The sequence below is a fragment of the Periplaneta americana genome, chromosome 8, assembly GCF_040183065.1.
Source record: "Periplaneta americana isolate PAMFEO1 chromosome 8, P.americana_PAMFEO1_priV1, whole genome shotgun sequence".
NCBI lineage: Eukaryota > Metazoa > Arthropoda > Insecta > Blattodea > Blattidae > Periplaneta > Periplaneta americana.
The window spans coordinates 153458932-153485461 of NC_091124.1; the positions used below are offsets into that span (position 1 = coordinate 153458932).

Here is a 26530-nt window from a genome sequence, read left to right on the forward strand (position 1 = left end):
TTGACTATTTTTTTCTAACTTGTGGCAGAACTTGATATTTGCATGCTATTCAATGTCATGAACTTAAACACAATTAGCCTGCTATAAAATACATCATCTAGGCTAACATTGCCGATGTAAATATCTGCTTGAGAAATGGTTCCTCTGGTAGCGCTATCTAGAATATTGGCTTATCATTCTGTAGACGTAGGTCCGTTGTTCGATCTTTAATATTCACTGAAATTATTATTATTTTTTTTAATATGCTTTATTTATAGTTGTTTTAACAACTACAATAATAATAATAATAATAATAATAATAATAATAATAATAATAATAATAATAGCTTTATTTTCCCTGGCAGAGTTAAGGCCATCAGGCCTTCTCTTCCATTCAGCCAGGATCAAATCACATACAGAAAAATACATACCGGTATACAAATATTAACTTAAAAATAATAATAAACAGAATAAAGTAAAAAGAGAGATTGAATACATATACACAATCAGTATTAACTTTAAAATAATAATAATAATAATAAAATATATATATATATATATATATATATATATATATATAATAAAAAAAAAGACTGAATACATAATCACAAACAGGAAAATATATTCTAGTATACAAATATTAACTTAAAAAAAAAAGAATTAATACATATGAAAATAATCTCTCAACTAAAGGAATAGTATAATTAGTATGATCAGCACAGCACGTGTTACATTAAGACAGTGACAATTACCTAGATATTAGTGTTAATGGAAAAATAAAGTAATGACTGTGTAAAATAATAATAATAATAAATAAAAATTATACTTAAAAAAACTAATTCTGTGCATTTAAAATATTTCTAAACATCCTAATTTTAAATGACTGAGGACTAAGACTACCCCTGATTTCCAGCAGCAACGAATTCCATGAGCGGGCCATGGCTATTGAGAAAGAACTTGAGTACAATGGTGATGTCGTGACTTTACTATGGAAGTGATATCATTTTTGTCTGAAGTCGGGCATTCTCTATTCTCTCTAACCCAGAGACATCTGACACCCCGACCTGGAGTGCTCTCTTACCGTCACAACATCCACAGCACTGGCTGAACACTTAAACCCCCATCAAAGCACTATCTATGTCTGAGCCGGACATTTAAACTCTCTCTTGACAAACACTATCTTGTTTACAATGTTGCAACTATTACGATGGTGGATTACTGAAATATACTACTGTCGGAGGGTTATGGATCTGATTTCGTGGAACTTGAGTACCAACCCGGCATTTGCCTTTATTACTGGAAATATATACGAGGGTTGGAGCAACTATATTTTTTTTGTGAGAATTCGAGCATGGGTGAAAAATGTGAAATATACAGATGAAAGAACAAGGAATGAATGAAATGTACGGACATTAACAACATGCCAACATTTTGCTCCTCATGTTTATTATGGTCGTTGCCATAACATTACAGGGTTCCTGTGCCAGAATCATTGCAACACACATACCTGTTCTATAGGTCCTCAAAATAGCTACCCTCCTCGTGACTGTCCGGTATGGAAGGGCATTCCCGACAGCTTCTACCAACTCTGTGGCATTCTCTGGCATTCCTTTCACAGAGAACCACTATTTTGATATACGAGCATTGTTCAACACGGGTTACATCCATCCTGTATGGCGCTACACTGACAACTGATTTAACATTACTCTCTGTTCTATTACAGACAAGCACAGAGTCATGTTGTGTTGTGGACACACACTATGACTGCACAACTTCCTTGCGACATATGATATTTTGCGATATCAACCCTTATCTTTGAAAAAAAATAGTTGTCGTGACTTTTGCGCCAGTCCTCATAATATAATACAGATTAAGGGAACCACGAAAAAATCTCAATCAGGTTGATCGGCTCCAAGGCTTGAACCCAGCATCTCCTAAATATGAGTCTCAAACACAAGCGCCTGAGCTAACACACCCAGTGAAATAATTCTTGCAGTGAAAAAGATCAGGGGATTACTGTTTTTCTCAGAGTCTTCTCGATTACCTCAACTTCACAAATTTCTCTCCATCAACCATCTCTATTTCACCTTACCTTTTTGTCTATAATATCATGTAACCTCATTAAAAAGCATGGTGCAGTGTAGTATATGAGCTTTAGTAATGATAATGGAAAATGGTACGTCATTCACATCTTTCAATGTAATGCCCAAATTGGTGGATTGATGCAGATCAGGAGCATCTGGAGGAGACTTGACTTGTCTCTCTGGAGTTGATCTTTCGATCTAATGGTTATTAAAAACTGCATTATAGTGTAGCAGTATATCGGTATTAGTTCCACTCATTGAGATTACTCATCTCATTTTTTCGTCTCAGTGGGTCAGCACACTAGGTAAATATGAGGTTGCAGTGCTGAAGGAACACTATCCACCCTCTCCAAAATTAAAATAAAATCCACATAAAGTAATCACTTGTCATCAAACAAGACATAGGCTGTGTGGTACTACAGTAAAACTTGTTCAAAGCAGAATCACAAGGACCAAATTTATTTTATAAATTGGATAAGTTTCCACATTATACACAATTGCACAAGTTTTAAGAACATTGTATGAAATTATTAAGTTTTGTTTATAAGTGATGTTTAGTAATGCTGGCTGAAGTACGTGATACTGATATACATATATAATAATAATTACTACTATTGCTGCTGCAATAATAATAATAATAATAATAATAATAATAATAATAATAATAATAATAATAATAATAATAATTATTATTATTATTATTATTATTATTATTATTATTGCACACCATTTCAATAAACTACATATTTGCACATTTAAAATGTTCCATTGTGGGTATATTGCATATTTTGAGTCACCAATGATGTGTAGTTTCTGTACTTGCTTCTTAATTTTCTTTTACCATTTTCTGAGAAAACACAGGAAAGTCATGCCCAGTGTTGTTATCAGAAGGAATACAATCGACAATTTCCATATCTGCCCTTCTCTCAATACAATATAGAGGTAGATACTATACCTTGTTCTTTGTTTTCTTGTGGTGGGAATGTATTTGCCAGCACAGTGACTCTCTGACTGAGATTAATTGTCAGAGCAAACACAAAATGTAAGCTTTATAAAAATACAGTACCGGTACATTAATTTTTAATATTTTTTTCTGCATTAGACTATATAGGCCTATATAACTTTTCATAAAGGCCTAAAATATTGCTTTCCATTTCCACGTTGGATATGTTTTGCATTGTACAAAATAAATAACACTAGGTCTGTAATACCTATTCTATCCGCCAGGACTAGAGAATTTGTTCTCATTGTACAAGTTTCTGCCTTGCACAAGTTTTACTATAATTGCATACACTGTGTATTGTGGGTTACAATGCATAGTAGCATTTAATGGTTTCTGGTCCATGAAATAATTGTTTCTATCATAAAACAAAAATCCATTTTGTGACTTACACAAACAATATTTTTTATGTTTTACAGGAGACATGGCGGCCATGGAAATATCACAGTTCGCTATGAAACCATTGTTGACATTTTTGGAGGCACAAATACCACATGTTACGGAAAATCAAAAGGAAACAATTAAAAAATGTGGAAATTTGGTTGTTTGTTACGTCCCTCAAGATGTACAAAATTTGAAGCACAGGACTTTATCATGGCAAGACATTAAGGATATTGTGGAAGCTAATAAATTGAAGAATGGTTTGCATATTAATGAGGATGATAAAATCATGCAGTTACTTCGGAAAGATGAGTGGCACAGACTTTATAAAATAATTGGTTCCTCATTGATTTTGTTCCTGTTTCAGAAGGCTGTATTATGTGAAGTTGATTTACAAAATGTCTTGCAGCCATTAGATCAAAATAGAATGCTTTCCCTTTTTAGGAAAACTCGATACATTAAACGTGAGCAGAGTAAGACTAAAGATAATTTTTCTAATGTACTTGCTTCAAAATGTGTTTTGCATGAAGAGGAACATGATAAAACATCAGAGTCTGATAAACCACAAAAGAAAACTAGAAGAGGCAAGAAGAAAAAAAGAACAATTGACACAGTCAACCGTACAGGTCATAAGAGAGGTTATAGGGAGACACTAACCTTTAACACACAACGAATGCTGTTTTCACGCACTACTAATGAGAAGTGGCCTTCCTCTCATGTACTCGCCACTACTCCTGCAACTGCAGAGGGAACAAATAAATTGTTGACAGCAATTCTTTCAACAGATGTTGGTAAGAAAGTACCTGTGGAAACACATAAGTTGGCAGATTTGAAGCTTTTGCTGCTTCAGTTTTTAAAAAATCACAGGAAACATTCATCTTACTCCTATTTATTGAATCATCATATCAATGTAAGTTTTGACAACACAAAACCTGTAAAGAAATCATTCAAAAAGCAGTCACAAAGCCATAGAAGTGATGACACAATTATTTTAAGTTCATCTAGTGACGAAATCGAGGTTGTAGATTTAACAGAAGACTCTCCACCATTTCAGACCGGAATGAAGAGGAAGATAATGAATTTTGAAGGAAATCAAGATAGAAAAAGATGTAAATTTGATAAAAAATGTGACAATTCAAAATTGCATTGTGTTCAGGGAGAACATTCAACAGCGATAAATATTGAATCAGAAAATTCAACTGGTCAGGCAGAATATCCAACAGTGATAGATATTGAATCAGAAAATTCAACTAGGCCTGTGTGCATTGAAAGTAAAGATTCAGAAACTGTAAACAACCAATCTCTGCATGAGACATCATACAACATGCCTGAAAATGTCAGTGTTCAGGCTGGTTGTTCCAAGGATATGAGAGTTCAATTGCATTGTAAGAAATCAGCAAAAAATCAACCAGAAACTTCTAATTTATTAAAGACAGACAGGCAGAAGAAGAGCAAAAACAACTCTGTGGATCACGTAGTAGTAGCACATTTCGTCAAGAAGATTGTGAGAATGGTGTTTCCCTTAGAATTGTTTGGTTGTAAGAGGAATGCAAGAGTGATTGCTAAGTGGTGCTGTCGGCTTGTTGGTAGTGGAAGAAACCAGTTCTTCAGACTTGGTTCTCTGATGCAGGGCATCAAGACAAATACAATCAAATGGTTGAGGCCAGTATCTAGTCACGAAGTGAAGGAAAATATCTTGGCTAAGGTAAGAGTGCTACATTTATGGAAGAATTTAATAAAATGTCTTATAGTATTGCTGAATTCCTTACCTTAACCAGTCTATTTTACTTTTCTTCACCTTACCTTTCCTCACCACATCATATTTCACTTCATCCAGCCTCAGCACACTTCACTTCTCCTTACTTTATCTCATCTCGTTTCATCTCTCATTTTTACCTCATTTCTCCTTGCCCCACCTCATCATGCCTTATTCTACCTCAACTCCACTTCACCTTACCTCACTTGAATCACCTTATCTCATATCTTATTTAATTTTACATCATCTCGCCTCTATCTCATTTCTCATATCGTACAACACCTATCTCATCTGATCTGATCTTATACCTCATCTTCTCTCGTCAGCTCTTTTCTATCTACCCATCCCTTCACCTCGGTTCAACTGACCTCATAAAATGGTTCTTTTGAATGTTAGGCATGTTATTTATTAAGCATAGATCGCAACTTTAAGTGTTACCAATATATGATCATATATAAAGTTTGTTCAGTTTCTTTATTCACAGAAAAGACTTTGCCAACTGACCCTCTATCACCTCTTATTAATTGGTTGTCATAAATAAGTAAATTTCTTTTGTATATCTATTACCAGGCAGTACATCTCACTTGACGGTATGTGTCAGAGGAAGAACAAATTGTTTGTATGCATTTGAAGTCTGATTAGTGTAATATATAGCTGGTTGGCGATGTTTGCAATGAAGGAGGAAAGGAACTGGCCACACTACGCCATTATCTCTTGGCTTAGTTGCCTCATAAGTGTGCCTTGTTGGTAGCACTTGTGAGGTTCAGACCTTTCTTCAGATAGTTGACTAAACAACAACTGTGACAGAAATCTTGTCTTTGCCTGTTAATAACCAATCACAACTCTCGTTCAGAAAAACTGACATCTTCCCTTCACCTCCACATGGAGGGCTAGTTGTCACATCTATGAATAAACTGAAGTAGCAGTCATTGAGTAGTTGAGGATCGTTAGGAATGAGGCAACCATGCTGCATGTGAATGGGAGGATGGTCAGAGCTGTTTGTGTAGTAAATCATAAAACTGTTTAGTGGGCATTCAAAGAAGTTACCGAACTGTACACGAGAAAATTGTACGAACTATATTACTTTCTTACTACTTAAAGTACAGTATAGAGAGACAGTATTGTGATGCTTCAAAAGAAATAGATACCGGTAGAAGTTTTTACGAAAATGAATATTTAAGAGAATAAAGGCTGGTTCACAATAAACCGGGAACGGAAACAAGGAGAACGGAAATAATGTTAAAACAAATGTATTTAAATGAGAGCATTCACAATTAACTATTTAAATACATTTATTTTAACATTATTTCCGTTCCCGTTCTCCTTGTCGTTTCCATTCCCGGTTTATTGTGAACCAGCCTTAACATAAAATAGTTATACAGGGTGAAACATAAGTAATGTCATTAATTTCAGGGGGTTTTCTTTGAGATATTTCAAACAGAAAAGGTTAATACAATTTATTTTGCTCGGTTTTGCTTCCTTTTTGAGATAAAAATGGTTTTATACGAAACATTTCATAGCATGTTTTGGGAAGCCATTGATTAAATTCCGAATATGTTCAGTCAATTTAAGAGAGCAGTGTATTGTGATAATAAATGATTGAAAGAATTTTAGTTTTGTCCTTTAAATGTGCAGAAATTTGATCCAAACAAAATGTAACATTGTAAAATTTCTTTGCAGAACAAAAAGTTCTATTTGTTTGGATAAAATTTCTGCACATTTAAAGGACAAAATTAAAATTCTTTCAATCATTTATTATCACAATATACTGCTCTCGTAAATTGACTGTGCATATTCGGAATTTAATCAGTGGCTTTCCCAAAACACACTTTGAAATATTTCATACAAAACAATTTTTATCTCGAAAAGTAAGCATAAATGAGCGAAATTGTATTAAACTTTTTTATTTGAGATATTTCAAAGAATAACCCCCTGAAATTAATGACGTTACTTAGGGTTCACTCTATATCAGCGATCGCGAGCTGGCACTCAATGAGTGCATAAAGTTACGTCCGTTACCCCTTCTACCACTCTCTCAAACTCACCCCACTATGTGCACTTTTACGTAACATTACATAGTTTTGAAGCAATCAGTGATGTACTACGTTACCTAAGGAGTATGGGACAGCCAAAGAGAAAATATTCTTTCCATAAGGAATGGAAATTAGATTATTTTTGTGTTGAAAAAAAAAATGAAAAAGCATTTTGTTTGATATACTGTGTATCAATTCGCTTTATTGCACATTTTAATATCAGATGACACTTCAATACAAAGCATACCAAGAAGTATGGAAAAAATATAATTTCAGGTATTATTTATGAAATGTAATTTCTGTAGAATTATTGTAACTCTAATACAATAAACATGTAATAAATTACGGAATTAATTTATCAGTTAATATTTAGCTGTGTCAAATGATTGTTTACTAATAATTCAATGATTAGCGTAATGTAATTCTATACAATTTTGTATCAACATAATTTATCTATTATAAGGGACGAGAAAAAGTAGTTGTTAGAAAGTGTAAAAAGGAAAAACACTGAAAAATTGCATAAGATAGTGAACAAATCACAGCACAAAAATTGGTTCTTGCCAGCTATCTCATTTCAAAATATATTGCAGATAGAATGAAACCATTTGCAATAGGGGAGAATGTTAGACTGTTTAGTTTTAGCTGCAAAAGATGTTTGCCCTAACACAGTCAAACAGTTCAAGTGCATCAGTCTGTCACCTTACCAGAATAGTTGTACTTAATTCTGATGTCGAGGCACAATTATGAATAAAGTACGAACTATGAAGTGGTACTCCTTGGCCCTAGATGAAAGTACGGATAATAAAGATATTGTTCCATTAGCCGTATTTAATGTCATTAACTTTTCAGATAATAATGCTAAGCCACTGATGCAGACTGTGACTGTATTGAAGTCGAGCAGACGTTCATTGACTTAGTGTTGTGTACACGAACAAAAAAGTGGAGTAAGATTACCACTATGTTTCCCCTTCAATATAAGCTCCCAACCCCTGCTGTATACAGGGTGTTTAAAAAATACGGGGCATAATTTCAGGTATGTATTTCCAACATGTAGACAATCAAAATAGTTCATTACAACATGTGTCCGGAAATGCTTCATTTCCCGAATTATGGCTTCACAACATTGAAATTCACTGGAACGTTTTTCTTTCCGCAGGTCGTCATTACAGAAGATGTTCAAAATGTCCACCTCCTGCTTGAATACAGACCTCACATCGATGTCTCATTGACCTGCGAACACGATCCCAAACTCCACGAGTATTGCGTATGTCCTCAGAACATGCCACAATTCGATTCCGAAGGGATTCCAAATCAGGTACCGGAGACGAATAAACCAATGATTTTAAATGGCCCCACAAGTAGAAATCGAGAGGGTTCAGATCAGGTGAGCGTGGAGGCCAAGCAATTGGGCCACCTCTACCTATCCATCGATCAGGAAACCTTCGATCCAAGTACCTGCGAGCCGTACGACAAGTGTGCAGGAGCGCCATCATGCAAGAAGTGAATGTGTTGACGATTGATCAGTGGAGTGTCTTCTAAAACATGAGGTATGGTGTTTTCCAGGAAGTTTGTGTATGCCTGCCCTGTAAGTCTGTTTACAAGTACATGGGGTCCAACTAATCAATCACCAATGATACCGGCCCACATGTTGAGGGAGAACCGCACCTGGTGATAAGATGGAACAGTTGCACGTGGGTTTTCATACGCCCATACATGCTGATTGTGGAAATTTGTTATGCCATCTCGTGTGAACTGTGCTTCATCTGTAAATAATACTAAGGCAGGAAAGTTCGGATTTACACCACACTGCTGCAAGAACCACTGACAGAACCTAACTCGAGCAGGGTAATCTGCTGGTGACAGGGCCTGTACACGTTGCAAATGATAAGGATACAATTGATACTCTTTCAACAGTCTCCAGACAGTCGTATGAGGAACATTGACTTGCAACGCTACCCTTCGTGTGCTGATAGATGGAGTCATGTTCACAGCCTCCAGAATCTCCTCCTGTACTTCAGGAGTTGTAGATCTTGGTCGTCCCCTTCCCAAACCAGGAGAGTTAAATTTTCCATACTCGCACAGACGGTAATGGAGACGTACAAATGTCTTCCGATCTGGACATTGTTGCTGTGGGTACCTCTGCTGGTACAAACGACGAGCCAGCGCAGCATTGCCATCCGCCTTACCGTGCATGAAGTGTATCTCTGCCAGCTCTTGATTTGAATACTTGAATACATGTCGCACAGTCTAACGCCTACACAACACTGAATGTAACCTTCGTCTCGGAATGAACTGTCAGAGTGCCCTCTTAATGTCTCCTTTGACGGCAACGACCTGCAGAAAGAAAAACGTTCCGGTGAATTTCAATGTTGTGAAGGCCATAACTCGGAAATAAAGCATTTCCGGACACATGTTGTAATGAACTATTTTGATTGTCTACATGTGGGAAATACATACCTGAAATTATGCCCCGTATTTTTTAAACACCCTGTATAATCAGAATTGGTGATAAAGATTTTTTATTTACAATTTTGTTTCTTGCATAAGACGAAGTGATAAATGAAATAGTATACACAAAGCATCTCCAAAACTGTTTGTGTCAGAGAAATTAATTATTACTTACACACGAATTTTATGGTTAAAATTTATTTTTGACTTGTTTTGAAAACTCGTATTATTTGATAATACTTTCAATTGACACTGAAAACACTTCGCTATGAATTAGATTCGCATTACTGATTACTTCACATTGTTTAAATGCCACTAAAAAAAATACAAGGGTTTCTCAATTATAAAAAGCGTTTTTGAGGAAGAGGAATTTTATTCTGCAATTAAGGACTATTTTTTTTAACAAATAAGTGAATAAATAAATAAAATAAATAAATAAATCATAAGATTAAAGAAAGAACACTGAAAATACGAGTAAGATCCTGAAGGTTCCAAATATTGAATTAGGATTTCTTACCACATAAATTTAAAATGAAGTCTTGTTTGAATGTATAAATTTGAGATATTTTGTTCATCAATGCGTGAAAGGTTCGAGGGTACTATTAGAGGAATCAAATAGATTGAACCTAAGAATCCGGGACAGAAGAAGTGTTGCAGCTAGAAATAATGTGAAGTCAAATAATACAAAGACCATGCAAATATAAACACTTTAATTGTTACATGCAATTGTACCTGTAATTAGTTAGTCCAACTGCATAGTAAGAGTGTAGACCTCGCTTCCCCATGCGGTGGCAGGAGGTAAAATAATAACCTCAACATAACCCACGCATTTTGTAAGAGGCATCTAAAATGAGCACCTGGTGCCCAGAGATATAACTGGGATACTTTGTATCCATGAGATATTGTATAGAGGGCTGGTTCTAAAGATTAGCATAGGTTGACAATGAGTGACTTCCAGTCTTCACCCGTTATATTGTAAAATCGAATCCCAAGGCTAAGCTGAGAATATGCAGTCAATTTAACTATGTCATCTATCTGATTTAAAAATAACTATTATACTTCATTTATATGAGTGACATCTTACTCTAATGTTAATGAGATTGTATTTTCTCTTATTTCAGGTGCTGCTGTGGATAATAAATGAATTTGTGATGGTGCTTGTTAGAACCTACTTCTATGTAACAGATATCTCACGTGAAAGAAAAAAGATAGTGTTTTATCACAAACGTGTGTACCACAGATCACATGAAAAAGCTCTTTCAGACATGGTGCGTGATGGAAAGATAAAAAAGATCAGTGAAACATCCGCAGAAATATTAATGAAATCTCGAAACTTCCCAGGGGTTGGAGTGTTGAGATTTTTACCCAAAAAAGATTCAGCCAGACCAATAATAATGTTCAAGTATGTATTTATTTATTTATTTATTTTAGGCCCGATTGTATAAACCATTTAATCTTAGATCAGAGGTTAAATTGATCCTTGTTTCAGCTGAACTTGGAATTTTGTGTTGTATAAAGTCTAATCTGAGATTAATTTGTCTCAAACTAAAGTCAACTTTGACTGAAGAAATTTCTCCGATTAAGTTAGATGATCCAAGTTCAGTTATTTCTTTTCTGTTTGAAATATACGAGTGACAGATTGTGCAAATAAAATATCCATTATTATTAATATTAATAGATATGATAGGTACATTTATATATATTTCTTTCAATTTCTTGCCTTAATACACAAACAATCTTATATTTTATAAGGCTCTATCGTGTTCAGCCGTATCAAATAACATAACCTATAATTATATTATGTTTATAACAAGCATTAATTATTAATGGATATGGTAGGTACATTCATAAATTTTCAATTAACTGTATTACTAAACGAAAATTATAAAGCTTTATTATGTTTAGCAGTATCAAACACCATAACATGATAACAACTTGGAGAACAGTCAACCTTCTTCTTATTGTCCGCCATTATTTACATTGCACAAAAAACCAGTGTCTCCAACAGAGTGTAATACGGAAAGTCGCCAAAAAGTAGTTGTAAAGTCGCTAGATTTCTCATTATCAACAAAGAAAGATTAAATTTTGTCACTATGGGGTGCTAAAAAGGTCACTAAATCCCTATTTAAGCAATATAAAAGTTAAAAGAAATTGTTGTTGAAAAAGAGTTAAAGTCGCTAGATTGGCAACATTGAACAAACCTGTCCTCGCATCACGTATTTCACCTGTTTATGCGATGTTGCCAAATCCTTTTCACGTGAACTTAGATTGCATTTGAACCAAGGTAATTTGATCGCAGAAAAGTTTTATACAATAGAAGAAGTGTCTGAACTCGGTTCACTTTTCGATCTTCGATCAAAGTTGATCTTTAGTCAGGGAGTTTTATACAATTGGGCCTTAGTAGATTATTTTACGACGCTTTATCAACATCATAGGTTATTTAGCGTCTGAATGAGATGAAGGTGATAATGCCTGTGAAATGAGTCCGGGGTCCAACACCGAAAGTTACCCAGCATTTGCTCATATTGGGTTGAGGAAAAACCCCGGAAAAAACCTCAACCAAGTAACTTGCCCTGACCGGGAATCGAACCCGGGCCACTTGGTATCGCGGCCAGACACTCTAACCATTACTCCACAGGTGTGGACTTAAGTATGTATATAGAATGAATCTTTCTAAAGTCTTGTCTAGTGTCTGTGGTTTGTAATATTTGTGCTATGCAGGGATGGGCAGAAGTGGCTATAACCAACTATCTTTTATCTCCTTCATCGGTTCTGCACCCAGTCAAAACTACTCTCTCTATATCTCTCTCTATTGTCCATATGGAGTGTGCTATTAGGTGGGGACAACACTGCAGGTAAGTAGTGGGTGGTTTCGAGAGTAGATGGGGAGGGTAGTTGGTAGAAGGTGAGTATACTCCGGCTGCACTGCAGAATAGAAAGATCTGGGTTAGGTACAGTAGAATCCCTCTTATCCGGCACCAATGAGACCAGGCAAGTTCCGGATACGAGATTTTACCGGATAATTGAACAAATATTAAAAAAAAAATGACCTGTTCCTATTTTATGATGCCAACTTGTTGAAACTGCAGTCATATGAAGCTTATTTCTCAGTCACTTAATCATAACTAAATAACATACAACTGTGTGTATTTTCTTTATTAAAACATATTACTTAACACAAAAATACACTAATTTTCGGTTCAAATATTCACTGACATTAAATTCGTGCGAACTTCCTAATGTGGCAACACTGACAGCCCAGGCTGTGGTAGTCCATCCATGCATTCTTTTGTGCCTGATAATGGACAGGGAGATTCTTTACGTTTTTGAAGCACCTTGGATTTCGGAATTATGTCAATGTCACTTTGTGTGTACGTGCAGCGTTTACGCATACCATAACAGTTACATGATCATTGTTTTGTTTGAAGTCCTTAGGCGAGGTGTCTGTCATACATGCTAGTGCTGTTGTAGGAAGACACCTCCATAATAAACCAGTCTCTTCGGTGTTATATATTTGTTCTACACTAACATTACTCTCAGACAATTTTCTGGAACTGATTAATAAATGACACTTTGTCGGCACTCCTTTGTTCACCAGACACGTCTAGTTTTCAGATTCCATATCTCTCTTTGAATCTGTTAAGGCACCTAATGAAAAATCCACACTCACCTTGCAGTTTCATTTTCTGGTGCAATTTCTTGACTTTTTCTTGTATCATCAGCCCAGAAATGCACATTCCCTCAGATCTTTTAATTGCAAACCATTCATATAGAACACGATTCAATTTTTCACAGTGGGACTAATGTGCAGTTTTCCGATTTTCCGCAACTTTCGTAGATTCATTGTTACTTATGAATCACCGAAATTAACTGCTTTGTTGAACTTTCAACTTTATGTTCGTCCATTAATTTGGATCTACTAACTCCTCTCTATTTTCTCGAATAATTCAAGCTTTTGCTTCAGTGTGAGGATGTTTCTCTTGCGCTTAGCAGTAGTAGCCATGATGGTATTTATCACATGAATGAAACTTTTACATGATATAGGAACAGAGAATTTCACATTTTCCTATTTAGATTCGTCCAACACCCCCTCAAAACGGGCGAGTTCAAGTAGTAAATTTAAAGACATTGTCTCTGTGCATTGTTTGTAAGACCCAAGCAGCAACTTACCGACACTACCAATCTACCCCAGGGACATAACGGGATTTTCTGTCTATGTTTTCACGTGTATATAATGTAAAGAGCAAACACAATATGCGGCATGTGCGATCCACAAAAACCACTCATATATTCCTCTGACTCTTCCCTTTCGCATGAATGACTATTTTCTTTTGCTGTTGTTTTGGTATTGCCAGTTATTTGGGTGCTGGATACGAGGGATTTTACTGTATAATTGTCCGCTGTTTTTGTTCTTTCATTGCCTGTTGCAGCTAGCAGATGAGAACGATATTTCCTGCTCCATTAAGCATTTATCATGTCGTAGCTCCTATGATAGTTAATCACACTGTAATTTTTATGATTGTTAGGTCAGTGTCTAAGAAAAGAATTCGAAATCAAATTTTTTTTTAAAGTGAGAAAAAATATTAACTTCGAAGTGATCTGTTCAAAATTGACATTTACACAAGCATATAGGAAATGATTAGTATGGACACTGCGCATCAGTAACTGCAATGTAGCAAGGACTTATTTCAGTGACCTTCAAACCAACTGTATCTGCATGATTGTGAGGTTCTGCCTTTTTTCCCTAGGGTTAGCTCTATTATCCCACCAGTAATTGACAGCAGAAATACTTTTTAGCAGACTTGCCAGCGAATAGAAATTGCTGTTCCATCGTTTGTGGATGCTCGATTATACTGACCTGAAATTTGAAAATGGACACTAACCTAGCACATACAAAAAAAAAACAGAGATGGAAATTTTGCTTTTCACTGACCATTTTCAGTTTGTGAGGGTGATATTTCATATGCAGAGTGGCTCAATTTATTTTTTTTTTTTGACAAATATCTTATTTTTTGTTTTCTCAGTGATCATGATAATTTTTAATACAACATTTTTGTAGAGTAGTAGACCTACTTGTATTTTTAAGTAAAATGTTAGTTATCACTGTCCATTATAGAGAATTGCCTCTATTAAATGAACTTTTTATTTCTTTCATCTCTAATTGGTTATTTATAAAATACAGATAAATATGAAATACAAATAAAATATTAATGCCTACAAGAAAGAAATGGAGGATATAATAATTTTTAATAAATTTGAGGACTGAATGAGCAGTGCTCATATTTGGTCGCAGTTCATATATATATTATTTATTACAAGATGAATATAGAAATGAACTAGAATAGGCTAATTGATTTATATGCATATAAATTTACTTAATCAAATTGAAGACATTTTTTATTTTCTTATTAGCCTATATTTCATATTAAAAGTTCTGTGTGTAATTTGGTTACAGGATTATATAACCGAAAGAAGAACTGTGGTTTTTTATAGAAATCTTCGCACATATTTCAAATCTGTTTACAGAATGTTTCCATTGCTTAAGATTTTTGAGTTTTGAAATTTCATTAAAATATTTCTATTATGTAAATAACACAAATGCTGATCAAACACTGTGACATACTTACAACATGCCTTTTAAATTTATTTACTTACTGGCTTTTAAGGAACCCGGAGGTCATTGCCGCCCTCACATAAGCCCGCCATCGGTCCCTATCCTGAGCAAGATTAATCCAGTCTCTATCATCATATCCCACCTCCCTCAAATCCATTTTAATATTATCCTCCCATCTACGTCTCGGCCTTCCCAAAGGTCTTTTTCCCTCCAGCTTCCCAACTAACAATCTGTGACATACTGTACTTTGAAATTCAGAACAATGAAAAGAGTTTTAGTTATGTTTAAATTTAATATTACTGATATTACTGTCACTATTATTATTATTATTATTATTATTATTATTATTATTATTGTCATTATTATCATCATTATTATTATTATCATTATCATAATAATAATAATAATTATTATTATTATTATTATTATTATTATCAACCACATGGGAGAAGAGAAATTGGAAGACCGATGAAGAGAGACATAAGGCTGGAACAGGAGAAATCTCCTAATCCATGAAGAGATGATGATGATGATTATTATTATTATTGTTATTTTATGGAATTGAGTAGAATAAATTTCTACAATTGGGTGTTAGATAATATTGATAATGGCTCTACTGATCCACATTTAATTTTTTTCACAGATAAAGCATGATTTTATTTACATGGTCATGTAGTGACATAGAACAGATGCTGGAGTGCAGAAGAACACTATCTTGTACACGAAATGTCATTACATGACAAAAAATTGGTGTATGGTGCACAGCGAATGCTTACAAAATTATAAGGCCTTTATATATTTTTTTAAATAGGTGTATTGTGAATGCGCAGGAGTACAAGAATAACATAATCACACCATAACTAATCCCCATTTCAGTTTGGTTGAGAGGCTTTCCCCTCTACTCACACTCTCTACCATCAGTGAAGGGGAAGGTGCTACAGTCCGTCGTAAAAACGTTCGACTAATTGACTTACAACACAAAGTGTCAAAATCTACATTTCGAAAGTCTATACCAAGAAGTCAATTCTATTTTTATTACTGTCTATATCAATAATTTGCATATTAAAAATATTTAATGAGTTCAATATACGACAGTTACTTGTAACGTAAGAAGAAATAAATACTAAAACAGGCGTACGACTGACATATTAAATTTAAGTATTTCGATCTTAATAAGCATAGGTTTACTAAACCAGTAGTACGGTAATGCGTTTCTACGTTCAGCTACACAAATTATAGTACTATGCAGTGAATTTAAGTGGAATTATGAATAATAACATTATAATACAAAGCCTGTATTATGACATGCATTATAATAAAATTAGAACTAGAAATATTTTTATAGACTTTCATAATCTGTTTTGTGCGGAAATCAACAATTAATTTAAATTAACATACCTCTTTACGTCTTATCTTATCACTATTATCTTCATCACCGTTCACCGCACCTAATATTTTGTCTAAAGTTGGCAGTTCTTGACGAAAAAAGAATTGGTGAACTTTAGATCTTATTGCTGATTTTGTGAATTCGTCGTATTTTTCTAATAATGGAACAGTTTTGCGAAATTTCTTCGGACTCTTTAATTTATTGTCATTCATCTTCGCCTCTCTTCTGATGCGATAAACACTTGCTTTTCCCACTCCCGTCAGTTTCCCCGTCATCTCAGCCACCTTTTCTAAACTGTAAGTTGGATTCTCAGCACATAACGTTTGAAATAAATTCAACACACATCTCTGCTGACCACTTCGCATTGGTTTACCTTTTTTATGTTTTATAACACTGCTGGAAGCCATAATGTTCGTTAAATAATTTACAAACTACGATAAAATACGGTCCTAATCCTAAATAAAAAAAAACTATGTACTTATATAAGAAATTAACACTATACTATGTACACTATTTCCTATACTGATATTCACAAAACACTACGAAGTAAACTGTAAGGACGAAACAAATCTCAAACCACTCAGGGCAAAAGATAAATGTTTTCTCCACCGTTAGTTGCTACACTGCGACATACACACTAGGACAATCTGCACTGTGTCGCTCCCCAACATTCAAACCAACATTCGTTAATTTTATTAGTAGCCAGTTGAAAATATTATAACAATGACACTAAAATATACTGAAACAAGTCATTGTCAAACATCTGTATGGCTGCATTTTATATCCCCCAGTGTACTTTAGTAAATATTTTATTTTGTTCTGTGTACAGTGTAGGGGGTGCAGGTATAAGAAGTAACAGCTACTGCTCGGTTGCTAACGGTGTCTGTGGAATAGGGAGGGGGAAAAGAATGTCTTCGCGCCCTCTCAACTTGCAAGAAATGCCATTTAGAATTATCTGATGTTGAATGTACACAGGAACTTTTTCAAAAAGATTCTGCTACAGTGCATACAGTTCATCTCTCATTAGCATTAACTGTGGAAATTTTTGAAGATAGGATTCAGTAAGACAATATGCCAAGACAATCCCCAGATTTTGCTGTGTTTGATTTCTATTTGTGAGGAAACTTAAAAGTAAAGCTTATGGGAATAACCTACATACATTGAAAGAACTAGAAGACAATATAGGCAGGGAAATTGCAGCAATTTCAGAAAAAGAACAAATACATGCTAATGCAAATTTTCTTAAAAGGTGTGAGAGATGTGTGGTGGCACAAGGACATCATTTTAAAACTCGTGATTAACTCAAAAACATTGGGTAATGGAAACATTTTGTAAACAGGTTTGAAACGAGAATGAAGATTTCTACCTATGCATTTGACTTAAGGGACTATGAATATCCGACTCTGCTGGCAAGCAACATGCTTCCAGCCACCACTTGCAGCTGCATACTCATGGATGTATGTGTATTTGAAGGCTTGGTATTCTTTAAACTTAATCTGATAACTTAAAAAACCTTGGACATTCCAAAAATTTAGTAAAATTTGAAATCAGCATAAAACAATGTGTAGGATTAAACCTTTCCTTTTTTATTTTAACAGAAAAAATTTATAATGAGCATAATGTTTTATGTAATAGAAATATTTAAATTAAATTAAAAAATCATTATTAGGTCAAAAACCTTGGATGATGGGAACATTTTGTAAACAAATTTTAAATCAGCATGAAGATTTCTATAAGAAACCATCATTCTTTCTCTTTTAACAGACAAAAGGTTTTGAGTCTTGAGTCCTCCACTAAGCGAAAATACAAATTTGTTTAACTTGCTGTAACTTGGAAACCAGGTAAGATTTTGAGTAGCAACAACTTTTAAAAATAAATTTCATTCTTTATCAACATCATACATAAGGTCTACATCATCTGTATAATCAGAAGGAAATATATTATTATATTTCCCTTGCTTTGACCCCCCCCCCCCATCTAAAGTGAAATACAGTGAAACCTCTCCTTAAGGACACCCCCAAGATACGGACACTCCTCATATACAGACAGATTTTTATGTCCCAACTGAAATAATATAGAAACAATGATAAATTAAACTCTCGTTTACGGACACTCTCAGACACGGACACGGACAGCTGTTTCATGGTCCTAAAGCTTGCTTTAACTCACGACTGTGGACAGAACTTCGATTTCAAGACCTAATGTATTACAAAAATGGAAAATTTAGTACAGAAATTCCTTAACATGAAAGAAGACAATAAGGGTCTCGTAGGCTACCACTAGTCCAGCCGGCTACTCCTTGTTAGCTGGAAGCAGGTGGATAAACAAAGTCATAAAATTTAACCTGTCTTATGGGTCCAAGGTTTCCGTGATCGTGAAATTGTATTCGACACATGATAGGGTTAGTAGGATTATTCTCTTCACTGCAATCAGTTGTTCTGTTTCGAGAGACATGACACCTGAACATGAAGGTTAAGTTGAAAACTATAAATTACAGTACTGCATAACTGTAGACCTAGAATAAAATTGCATGGCACAGTACTGTATTTTCCTTTTTCGGTCTTATCAACTGTAGTTCAAAGTTGGAAAGAATTTACTGTAGTATACTGTATTTAGAATTAAATTACAGTAATATATTTCATTTAAAGCGTGAAGGGATACATAATGCATATTATAAATTTACTGTTAGATTGGTGAGCCTCCCTCCCAACAAAGGACACCTCCCAGATGCGGACAGATTGTTACGCCCCTTCGATGTCCGTAAATGAGAGGTTTCACTGTATAGAAAAATTTGCTGCTTACCAACCTTTGAAGGTGTAAATGCCCTTTTTGAACAAATCACTTCGAAGTTAGTATTTTTTTCTCACTTTTCAAAAACATATTTTGATTTCGAATTTTTTCTATGCTTTCTGCTTGTAAATGGCCGAGATCATCAGCTCCTTCTTACAAATGTGCCTGTTGGATAGATGAAATTTACTAACACAACGGATTCTCTTGATACATGCCTGGTGACTTGCTGGGTGGATTAGGTAGATAGGAGGCAATGCAACTGGCTACATCTCCCTCCCTGTGGTGGAAACTGACCTTTCGGGTAACTTGGTGGGTTACATGGTGACTCAACCCTCCAGGAATAGAGCTTGCACTGCGGCCATAGCTTTAGGGGCAACAAGTTCTATATTATGTTCTAGAAATGATCTGTTCAAATGTTCTCTGTTGGCTGTTGGACGTGCACTCATCTAGAAAGTTTTTGTAAACTATCATGTGAATACATGTGAATACAGCGAGAGGTTAATAAATGCTCACAACAGAAATTTATTTTTTTCATTGGCAGTTGGCAAAGAAAAGGATAAAGTTTACTTAGGTGTAGAGAGGTAACTATTTTCCTCTGCCATCCACCACTTATGCTTAGCCTTACTATAATGGATAAAATATTGATTTACATGTATAATAGTTGCTCAGCTATGGACAGACTAACTTCTTTTTCTTCTACTGTGTATCTACTAACGAATGACTGCAGTCACTTCTTTAATCTGTTTCTATTCTATTGCAAGTAATGTCTCTGTCCAGTTAATTGTCAGTAGTAGCCCCCATTCTCTTTTTATTCTGAGCAGAACGTCTCATTCGTGATGCAGTCAGATCATAGAATTTTTAATTAGAGAAAGTCACTTTTTATTAATTCTGGATTAATGAGAAATGTTCTATGAAGCAGGATTTAGAAAAAAACTGAGTCTTATGCTACATGTTTGAATTTAATTTCTTCAATGTTTGAAAATATACACAGGTTTTTGTCATCAGACTCAGCAGGGTATTACAGTAAAAGAGCTGAAGGGCCACATACTTTGTTACCCCGATAATGGGACTCGTAAGTAGTTTGGGAACATTGGGAAGATTAAGTCCACTCAGTGTGAAACCCAATTTTTTTCTATATACGTATTTACTGTGAAAGTCTGTCAGAAGCTTAGTTGTTTTATTTGTTTCATTTATGTTAATACGATTGGATGGAAATCACCACCTCAACTGCATGGGTCTGGACCAACATTATTGGCATGAAGGAAATTTAGCAAAACTATATTGGGACAACAACATGTTAATACAATAGTCTTACAACAACAACAACAACAACATTCAACTCTCAATTATTTGCCTCTCGTATTTAAGTACTACGAGGATCATACTGAAAGTCATAAGCAATAATTTTTTGTAAATCACAACCTATTAATTACGAAAAGAACCAAGCACATTGCCATAATCTGTAGCCTATAAATGAGACAACTGATACAAAATGGCTGCAATTGATATTTCGTTCCATCAGAGTGCTGTCATTGAATTTCTCGTTAAAGAAGGAATCTTCACTGCAGAATTCACCAGAGACTAAACCATGCATGTAGAGATGTGTGCATGGGTGCCAGCAGTGTCAGTAGATGGGTAAAACATTTTGAAGATAGGAAAAGAGGCATTGAAAAAGTTATGGGTAGCATTTTCTGGGATGCAGCTGGTGTGCCTGGAGAAATTTCTTGAACCTGGGCAGACCATTAATGTTGCTCGGTATGTCATGACACTTCATAAGCATGATAAACGTTCTGCAAAAAGTACCAACCTCCAGCACAAAATTGCAAGGCCCCACACTGCCATGAAGAGAGTTCGGAAAATGGGATGGAAAGTTCTTCCGCATCCCACCTACAGCCTTGACTGGAGGACATCAAGAAAGCAGTGATTCAATATTGTCGCAGTGCTGGAAAAACTATGTGGAAAAATAAAGAAAACTCTGAAAAATAAGGTGATGTACCTTTGGTGTAGAGATTTTGTTGAGAGCCTACCATGCCATCCTATCCTGTGCTTGGGTCTTCACTCAATTCCAATATATTCCTCTCTCATGTAATGCAGCCTTGATGTTGTATTCCCAATTAAGTCTTTGTCGTCCTCTTGGTTTCTTGTCATCATAGCGTGCCTCCCAAGCCATCCTTGGATATCTTTTCTCTGGCATTTGCACCACGTCTCCAAACCATCGAAGCTGCTTCTATTCTATACTTGCATTGAGGGTTTTTTCATTCAGGGTGGTCTGGATGGTCTGGTTCCTTACCATATCTCACCTAGTCTTTCCACTTTTTACAGATACCTTATCTTGATTGCTTGTAGGCACTTTGATGTCTACTGGACAATGTTCAGGATTCCGCACTAGGAAGGTACATTGTTTTATACACAGTCATCTTGGTCTTCTTGCTGATCCCATGTTTTCCCATAACCTCTGGCTGATGGCATGAAACAGTCTCCCCACTGCTGGCTTTCGGTTATTGAGTTCTGGGTCATTCATACCATCCTGGTAATCCCCAGACACTTAGAAGGAGTCGACCTGCTCTAAAGCTTGTTCTCATAATCGAACAGTATGTTTATACGGGTGTCATGAGATCACCATAGACTTGGTCTTCATGATGCTTAATCACCATGTTCCTGGCACTCATTTCTTCATCCCAGATCTTCAGGTTGTATTGAAACTTCCTCGTGTTCTTTGCTAATAGTGCAGTGTCATCAGCAAAGACAGGCACCGAGATGACAATGAGTTTTATCCTCCAGTTCCCTACATTGAAGTTCTTACAGCTCTTAATGTCGTCCATCAATATGATGAAAAGGTAAGGGAACAAGATGTCTTCCCTGCCTCACACCATTATTTATATTGAACTTTGCTGACATCACTTCAGCTGTACATACCTGAGTTTTGCAATTATGATAAAAGCTCTTGATAGCGCTGATAAGACTGTCTTCCACATTTCATTTTTGTAACACTCTCCATAGTTCTCACCATGGAACTCTATCAAATGCCTTCTTCAGATCTAGATAGCAGATGTGGGCCTATCCACCATGTTCAATAACCTTCTTGCTGATTTGTCTTATGGTGAAGATGAGATCATGGGTGCTGTCTGTTTCTAAACCCACATTGAGCTTCTTTCAGTTGGTGTTCTATTTGTGCTCTAAGAATGTCTCCAGGGTCCACGAAAAAAATTTTCCTGGTATACTAAACAGCAGCAATATTTTGCGGTGATTAGCACACTATGTGTTTTTCCAAGAGTAAATTAATCTGATTTATAAAAAAATTGTTGCTCATGACTTTCAGTATTACCTTCGTATAATCATAAAACAGTCTGTATTTGTATTCTGGAGCAGGTATTTATTACAGGTACAGACCGGAGTTTGAACAGCTGTTCACATATGCGAGAACATATCTGCTACAAATGGAAAGACTTCACCATCACACTATCCGACCCACAGTCACCAAAGAATTGCACACAACATGGTGCAATTTTTGGGAAAAGTGGAATAGAAATGGTCGAAAACCACTTTTCTTCATTCGTACAGATATATCTGATGCATATGGTTCTATACTGATTAAGAAGTTGAATGCCATATTGAAAGAAGTCATTCCAAAAGGTAATATGAAGATTATGTATAATTGTGTGTTTGTGTGGCTGGTGTGAGAACGTGTACTTTCTCATTGTACAAGTATAAAGAGAAAATATTCTGATACTGCAAAAAGTCGATTTCGATGTTTTCGAAGAAATACACGCTTTCAGCATTTCTGATATTGAAAAAATTGTGCTGGGCATGCTGTTGTGTTTGTGTCTGTGGACAGAGATTTCTTCTAAATTATTGAACGAAATTTGTTCGTATTCCATTTTTATAACTCAATTTATTGGGAATGATGCACTTGTAGTATATGTAATAAAATATTACTCAGTCTTTATATTGGATAAAAACATGATTACAGTTTAGAACAGTGGTCATCAGCACAGTGCACCCTCGGGTTAGCATTTCTTACCCGCAGATAAGAGACTGCACTATGGTGCAGCCATAGCTTCTGGTGGGTATGCTCTCTCCCTCTCTGCCTGCTGCACGATGGGGCATATGATGTTGCACAGAATACCCTTTACCCATTTCAGTGAGTGCTGACGACCACTGCTTTAGAAGGTACTATACCTTCGTGATGAGTTTCAACATGGTGTGCGCCATTTTCAAACAGTGACAAGAGTTTAGAACCTACTAAATTTTTAACTGTTAACACATCATTAAAAGTTGCTAGTTTAACAAGATTTAATGCATCATATTTAATCATCTTTCAGAATTCTAAAGTAGAGTCTCTTGCTTAATTGACAGTTTTGATAAATTTCTTTATCTTGATTAAAAAACTGAATACAAAGTTTGTTGATTTAAATGATTTCATTTAGATGTGTCTTTTGAATATTATGGTTGTTCAAGGAAATAAATTGTAAATAATAGTATTGACAAAGTTATGAACTGAATTATTCCTAAACATGTAAGATTTATTATGTGTCAACTTCTTGAAACACTTTGATTGTCCCAATTAGGTCTTAGCAACACTTATAACCCAGAACCAGTTGATTGTAACTTAAAATTTGTAAGATTAAAATAATCAGTAGACCTAACCTGTGGTGGTGGTGGTGGTGGTGGTGGTGGCGGCAGTGGTAACAGCGGCGGCAGCAGCAGTGGCGGTGGTGGTAGCGGTGGCGGTAGTGAAGAGAATACCTTAAGCATTGACACATTATTTTTACTTCTGTTGCAGATGGCAATCTTACACTCAAGGAGTTTCTCTGTGTTACAATACTAGAAGGAAATCTTAATATAACACATCGAACAGGCTTTGCTAATGTGCCTGTTGTGATTCCTGACAATTCTGCCTTCATTGACAATCGACATCACCAAGTAAGTACTTTTCTTTTACTTCAGTTCGTATAAATCCTGTTGCAGTTTATCCTTCTTACTATTTATAATGAGGTGGATTGTGTTTCTGTGTATGGAGATGTGTGTATGCACATGCTCGCCTTTTTTTTATTGAGGATGTCTGTTAAGGAACTCTCTTATATTCTCAATAGAATATGATTGAGTTCTTTGAACTTCAGTATGTTTCATTATTGCCCTGTCTTTTAGTGTTGATGTTACTTCAGAGTTTTGAGTTGTAACTTGTTAGGTTGTTATGATGATGTAAATTTACAGCTCTGGTAATAAAATGTAGAGGTTACTTTTGAAAAAAATTACTTGAGTTGTGTGCTGTTATTGTGTCATTATTTTTGTCCATTTGAGAAGCACTGTACTGATTTATTAATTACTGTTTTTTAATGATGTGCATTGTTTCTTGTAAGCAACTCCAGCTTGCACTGGCTTGAACTTCAGAATTTAGGATAGTTTGACTGATTTGTTGGTTGCATAGTTCACATGATTATTACAGGTTAATTTTGGATGACAGGTTATTTATAAGTATTTTATTTTTGATGTTTACTGCAGTTCAATTCTATTGTACGAAGGTCGTTCCGAAAGCAATGCCTCCTATTTATTTTCACAGAGAACATAATAAGACAGTTAAATAGAGCAAGATTTCAGCTGCATACAGTTATTTTTGCACATAGTCACCGCCATTCTTTATACACTTTTGCCAGCAATGAACGAGAGCCTGTATGTCATGCTCATAAAAATTTGAATTAGGAGAGGCAAGCCACTTTGTTACAGCTGCAATGACAGCAGCCTTGTCTGCAAAATGTTGTCCACGTAGTAGAGATGGAAATCTAATGTCTCTAAATCCGGACTATATGGTGGATGTGGTAGGACAGTCCAGTCAAATTTTGCTATATGCTCTGTGTGCCTGGCCTTATCATGTTCCAAGCGAAAGGTTTTTTTCTCTAGCCTGACTGGAAATTCAGGCTTTCAGCTTAGTCAGCATCTGCTTGCAGCATTCAGAATTGACTTCCTCCAGGCTCGAAGACATCCAAAAGAATCACACCCTGCCTATCCCAAAGGACTGTCATTTTTGTCACTGTTGAAACACACTACCCACCGCCTCAGTGTGCTCGCATCCATTGTATCGTCTGCATACACCTTTAACAAGCGTTGATGGATGTCAATGGGTGCAATTTGTTCGGCAGTGAGAAATTCAATAACACATCTCTGTTTCTTACATACCTCTATGTCAGATGCCATTTTGGTAGATTGGCCTGCTGTCACTATTTGTCGCACTATAACCAAGCTAACAAAATATTAGCGTGAAGGTTAAACCTTTACTACAACGCCAGTAGTATCCAGCTCAGATATTATAAGTCAACACAAAAAAATAGGAAGCATTACTTGCGGAATGACCCTCGTATATCCATGTTCTTTACTACAATAATAAGTAGACTATTTTAATGCTGTAAACATCGTGATTTTCACCAAGATAAGTGTCTTCAGCAGGAATGCAGAACCAGGTGCCAGTTGTGGCATACATCACAAGCCAGATTATATCATTCCTTTCTCCCTTCAACCCCACAAGTCATTCACATAATAAGATGGAGGGCATTTGTATTCACTGTCTAGTGCTGAAATTCAGTGCAATATCATTCAGAAAATACCAGTTTAAAGAGCAGTGGGAAAATGAATAATTCTGTATTCAAGACAATCACAAAGCACATGAGGCTTCGCTGTACATGAGTTCTGTGTTTTGTTCTACATAGCCTATGTATGTGAGCAAACATTCTCGAAAATGAACTTCATTAAGAGCGACGATCTCTCTAAATTGACAGACATACATCTGATTTCCATCCATCTTCACCAGTTTGGTTATATGAGGCTCTATAATTATTGTGGTCGGAAATACTTTCATCATTTTGTTCACGAGCATCAGTTTGTTGTAATCCTCCACATGGTTGTGGACAGATCACGGAGACATCATTCAACGTCCTTGGACTGTGGAAGGAGAACCAATTGAAAATTGATTTGGTCATGCTGTCTGTTAGAGAAGTGCACGGGCAACTGCTGGCTTGCAACCGACTACCTGTAAATCAGTAAGCCCACGAAGCCTATGTGCTGTC

The 26530-nt window shown here is 35.6% G+C and overlaps 1 protein-coding gene across 1 annotated transcript in view; it reads left to right on the forward strand.

The window, feature by feature from the left end:
* LOC138705158 (telomerase reverse transcriptase-like) overlaps nt 1-26530 on the forward strand; it is a 75782-nt gene that overhangs the window by 20694 nt on the left and 28558 nt on the right. The window contains exons 3-6 of the mRNA XM_069833824.1: nt 3483-5149; nt 10803-11083; nt 22855-23105; nt 24256-24395. Of these exons, the coding sequence (XP_069689925.1) occupies nt 3488-5149; nt 10803-11083; nt 22855-23105; nt 24256-24395 (2334 nt within the window). The 5' untranslated portion in view covers nt 3483-3487. The remainder of the gene's footprint in view (nt 1-3482; nt 5150-10802; nt 11084-22854; nt 23106-24255; nt 24396-26530) is intronic.